Here is a 5,258-nt window from a genome sequence, read left to right on the forward strand (position 1 = left end):
TTTGTAGTTCTAAAAGGACTTTTCATATGGAATCGTTTGAGATTTGTTTGATTTTCGATTTGATTAAATCTTTTTTAGGTTTCGGTCTACTTCTATCTGTTACAAACCCCATGAACACCCTATAATAAAAAAGTATTTCAACCCAAAAACAACAATTCAACTGTTTCATCTTTGGTGCACATACAAAGATCATCACAATTCACCATCATCAAAGAGTAGATCCAGCGTTGAAGTTGTTGTTATGCACAGACCACAACCCCTCTCTCTCTTCTCTTTCTGCCTTAAGCTTTGACTCCAATTCCACCCCTTTTCTCCCCTGTTTTTCTTCCCCATCTCCCTAATCCCCAATTTCTCCTAATTTACACTAACAAAGCTTCCATTTTTGCCACCCAAAATGTCGACGGAGATGGCGAACACCGATCCTGAAGGAATCGACGGTGTTCGTATGACCTGGAACGCCTGGCCACGCACAAAAGTCGAAGCCAGCAAGTGCGTCATCCCTTTCGCCGCCTCGATCTCTCCGATCCGGCCTCACCCACACATCCCTACCAATCCTTATGTGCCTCTCCGATGCAAGACCTGCTCCGCCGTCCTTAACCCTTTCTGCCGCGTCGACTTTTCTGCCCTCATCTGGATCTGTCCCTTTTGTTTCCAACGAAACCACTTCCCTCATCACTTCTCCGGTATCTCCGAAACCAACGTTCCAGCAGAACTCTACCCTCAATACACCACAATCGAATACGCTTTTCCTCAATCCGATCTCCATCACACAATTCCTCCACCTGTATACGTATTCGTGCTTGATATGTGTATGATCGAGGAGGAATTGGCGTTTGCGAGATCGGCGTTACAACAGGCGCTTGAATTCTTACCAGAGAATGCATTGGTGGGGTTTGTTTCGTTTGGGACACAGGTTCAGGTTCATGAGTTAGGGTATGCTGATATGTCTAAGGTTTATGTATTTCGAGGATCAAAAGAGATGACTAAAGATCAGGTTTTGGATCAGCTAGGGTTAGGTAGTGGTGCTGGTGGCCGGAGAGTTGGTGGCGCACCAGGGCAGGGCTTTCAGAAGGGGGTAGTACAAGGTGGGGGGTTTCCAAATTCCGGGGTTTCTAGGTTTTTGCTGCCTGCTTCCGAAGGTGCATACATCATCCATTCGGTGAGTTCTACCACAATCCTTGTTCAAAACTGCACAATTTCATTGCTATACATTACTAATCCAAGTGTTAACAACTTAAAACTCAGCTTTTGGAAGAATTAGAGACAGATCAATGGCCTGTTGCACCAGGTAATCGATCATTAAGATGCACTGGGGTTGCACTAAGTGTTGCAGCTGGATTGCTAGGGGCTTGTATGCCTGGCACTGGTGCTCGAATTGTAGCATTGGTTGGTGGGCCATGCACTGAAGGCCCTGGTTCGGTAAGTTCTTCTATAAACTTTTCTTGTAACATATGAATCATCTTTCCATCTTTCTGAGAGTTGTGAAAAAGTTTATTTCTGTTTAGGTTGAATCTATCTAAACTTGTATTAGTTTCTGGTTTCTTGTAGATTGTATCAAAAGATCTCTCTGATCCTGTGCGTTCACATAAAGATCTTGATAAAGATGCAGCACCATATTTTAGGAAGGCAGTTCAATTTTATGAGGAACTTTCAAAGCAAATGGTCAGCCAAGGTCATGTATTGGATCTTTTTGCTTCTGCACTTGACCAGGTATAAAACTCTTTATCTGATTGTGTTTACATATATCATATATGTATAATGTATGTATCTGTGTGTATTGTGGTGATTACTTTTTCTTCAAAGTCAATAGGATGCAGTGCCAGTGATGTTGAATGTTGATAACTGTTCTTATTCCGAGTTTAATAATCTGCATATTAACACATGTATCTCAATTTTGTTTGAAATCTAATGTTCTTTTTGCTAATAGGTTGGAGTAGCAGAGATGAAAGTTGTTATTGAAAGAACTGGTGGACTTGTTGTTTTAGCTGAAAGTTTTGGACATTCGGTTTTCAAGGATTCATTTAGACGTGTCTTTGAGAAGGGTGAAGAATCTCTTGGTCTTTCCCATAAGTGAGTATTTTCATTCTTTACAATCTGCATTATGTGTTTTAGTAGCCTTCTACTTTCATATATTTCTTATTAAATACACTGAAAAACTAACCAATCACATCATTGTACTTTCAGTTTGTTTTCTTATTAAAAGATCGTACTTTGAAAATTGTAATAGGAAAAAACAAAAGTAGAAAGCTATAACAAATAATTGGTATTACTTGCATTTAACCCTTTCTATGATTAATAATATATCATGCATTTTCATCTTTTGAAAATATTCACTAGTTTATTACTTTCAGTGGGGAACTTGAGATCAACTGTTCAAAGGATATTAAAATTCAAGGGATCATTGGACCTTGCACATCTTTGGAGAAGGTTGTTTACTTAATCTTATATTTAAACATCAAACAATCATATTGACTCCAAATGAAAATAGTATTTTTCAGATTCATTATTAACTTTATTTTTTTGGTTATTTTATGCAGAAAGGTCCAGCTGTTGCAAGCACAGTGATTGGACAGGGGAATACCACAGCTTGGAAGCTGTGTGGACTCGATAAAAATACTTGTTTGACTGTTTTTTTTGATATATCATCAAGTGACAAATCAGATGCTTCAGGAAATGTAAATCCACAGTTGTACATACAAACTGTTACAAGGTAAATTTCATATTTCTTTTCTTATAAAATGTTAAGCGTGTTTAATGGGCATTTGGTAAGTAAAATGTTTTTGGAAGGAATGGAATATCAAAGTTTCATTGTATGTCTAAATATTTTAAAATTCTCTTTACACTATTGAGTTGTTGGATTTTGTTATTTTGATATATAATAATGAGGGTATTTTGGTCTTTTAATAAAAAGGAAGAATGGAATTGAATTACTTCCACCCTCCCTAAGAATGGTGAAATCCTTCAAACATGGAATTTGAAGGATTGAATTGCATCCATTTGGCAACCAAACAAGCCATGGAATGGAATCTTGAATTCCAATTCCTTTTTTGTGATTGAAATGTATTGATTATAAAATTTGATGCAGTTACCAGAGTATTGATGGGCAATCAAAGCTGCGAGTTACCACCATTACTAGAAGATGGTTAGAGACTTCTGTTCTCTCAGAGGTAAAATAGTAAAACTTTTATATAATTTTTGTGTACTTTTAAAAATACAATGATGTGATAAGAAATAATAAAGTATAATTTCTATAATAAAAAATTAAAAACTACATTACTATTTCTTGCATTTAACCCATGATAATTTGGGCATGTAGTTCTTACCCATGTATATTTATAAAAAAACTACATTACTGATTTTACAATTATACCCTTCCAGTAGAAATTCAGTTTCTGATAAATTATGTTTAACAGGAATTGATACAAGGTTTTGATCAAGAGGCTGCAGCTGTGGTTATGGCTAGATTAACTTCTTATAAAATGGAAATGGAGGTATTAACTAACTATTAAAACCTAATCATTTCAACATTTCTTTTACTTTAACTTAATCCACAAACACCTTTAATGGATTTTCTCATTTATAATAATTAATTAATTAATTACAGGAAGCATTTGATGCAACAAGATGGCTAGATAGAAACCTGATTCGCCTCTGTTCTAAATTCGGTGACTACAGAAAAGATGATCCATCTTCATTCGCCTTAAACCCTAGTTTTTCATTGTTCCCTCAATTCATGTTCAATCTTCGAAGATCACAATTCGTTCAGGTAGTTAAAAAAAAAAACTATTCACACTTTTAATTCATCAACAACTTTTTATTTAAATTTCTTTTTTAATTGTAGGTGTTTAATAATAGCCCTGATGAGACTGCTTATTTTCGCATGATGCTAAACAGAGAGAATATAACAAATGGAGCTGTGATGATTCAACCTTCATTAATATCATATTCATTTAATTCACTTCCTTCACCTGCATTACTTGATGTAGCATCCATTTCAGCTGATAGAATTCTTTTGTTAGATTCCTATTTTAGTGTAGTCATTTTTCATGGAATGACAATCGCCCAATGGAGGAATTTGGGTTACCAAAATCAGCCAGAACACCAGGTATTTTTTTTATTTTTTAAATATTCTCTAAATAACATAACTTTAAAGGATATTAAAGTTGGCCTTGAAGTATTTAACACGATGTTTTTTTTTTATAGGCGTTTGCACAGTTGTTGCAAGCTCCGCATGATGATGCGGAGTTGATAATACGTGATCGGTTTCCAGTTCCAAGGTTGGTGGTGTGTGATCAACATGGTTCTCAGGTAATTATTCAAATCTTAAATCTTATTCAAATCAACTGTGTAACATCCCATACACACGTACCAAGATATTGTCTGCTCAGAGGTTCACCCATCCTAGTACTATTCTCGCTCAAACACGCTTAACTGCAGACATCTGATGAGATCTGGGCTCCAGTGCCTCCTCACCGCTTTAAAACACGTCTTGACAGAAAAGATATCCACACCCTTATAAGAAATGCTTTTGTTCCCTGTGCAACTGACGTGGGACTGACAGTCCCACATCAGCTAACGGGGAAAATACTTTTTTCTTGTAATGGTGCCGATATCTCTTCTTCCACGGTGTGTTTTAAAGCCGTGGGGGGCTCTGGAGCCCAGATCCCATTAAGACTCTGCAGTTAAGCGTGCTTGGACGAGAGCAATACTAGGATGGGTTTCCGAGAGCGGACAGTGTCTTGGTATGTGCGTCTCTCGAATGTTAATTATTATATGGTGGGGGATGCAGGCGCGATTCTTGTTGGCAAAGTTGAATCCTTCGGCAACATACAACAATGAAGGGTCGCCGGGAATGGATGTTATTTTCACGGATGATGTAAACCTTCAAGTGTTTTTCGAGCATCTACAAAGGCTTGCAGTTCAATCTTCTTGAGACCCCACATTAAAAAGAATTTAGCATTTTTATACACTATACAATCATCATCTTTAATACTCTTCACCCCTCATTCTTTAAAGTGTTATGCCATTTGATATCTTGAAAATGAATAAGGAGAGCATGTGGGGTCACGTCATGTTTAAGCATAATAGTGTCAGACAAGGGAGATTAGGCAGCAAGTTAGTAGGCATTTTGTGTTTGACGGTTTTGTAAGTTACTTTAGGGATTATGTCTAATTGTGTACCGGATTTGTGAGGTTATATGATTGAGTTTATGGTTATGGAGGTGGAAAAAAAAATATAAGATTTGTTTTTTTTGGCTT

At 36.8% G+C, this 5,258-nt stretch overlaps 1 protein-coding gene across 1 annotated transcript; it reads left to right on the plus strand.

Moving 5' to 3' along the window:
• Positions 1-261: 261 nt before the first annotated feature.
• On the plus strand, positions 262-5,258 carry LOC145059466 (protein transport protein SEC23 E-like). Its single transcript, XM_079007316.1, has 12 exons — positions 262-1,159; positions 1,246-1,419; positions 1,549-1,710; positions 1,928-2,070; positions 2,352-2,427; positions 2,538-2,710; positions 3,086-3,167; positions 3,414-3,491; positions 3,605-3,766; positions 3,842-4,105; positions 4,204-4,308; positions 4,790-5,258. Exons 1-12 carry the CDS (start codon positions 395-397, stop codon positions 4,931-4,933), a joined length of 2,328 nt encoding a protein of 775 aa, XP_078863442.1. The 5' UTR covers positions 262-394; the 3' UTR covers positions 4,934-5,258.

This window comes from Lactuca serriola, chromosome 6 (assembly GCF_051521515.1).
Source record: "Lactuca serriola cultivar US96UC23 chromosome 6, Lser_US96UC23_V15, whole genome shotgun sequence".
Taxonomy (NCBI): domain Eukaryota; kingdom Viridiplantae; phylum Streptophyta; class Magnoliopsida; order Asterales; family Asteraceae; genus Lactuca; species Lactuca serriola.

Bases quoted from the DNA above. Each gene is read 5' to 3' on its own strand.
- LOC145059466 (XM_079007316.1), top strand. From the start codon at position 395: ATGTCGACGGAGATGGCGAACACCGATCCTGAAGGAATCGACGGTGTT. The intron at 1,420-1,548 runs GTAAGTTCTTCT...GGTTTCTTGTAG, and splicing joins GCACTGAAGGCCCTGGTTCG to ATTGTATCAAAAGATCTCTC. The intron at 4,106-4,203 runs GTATTTTTTTTA...TTTTTTTTATAG, and splicing joins AAAATCAGCCAGAACACCAG to GCGTTTGCACAGTTGTTGCA.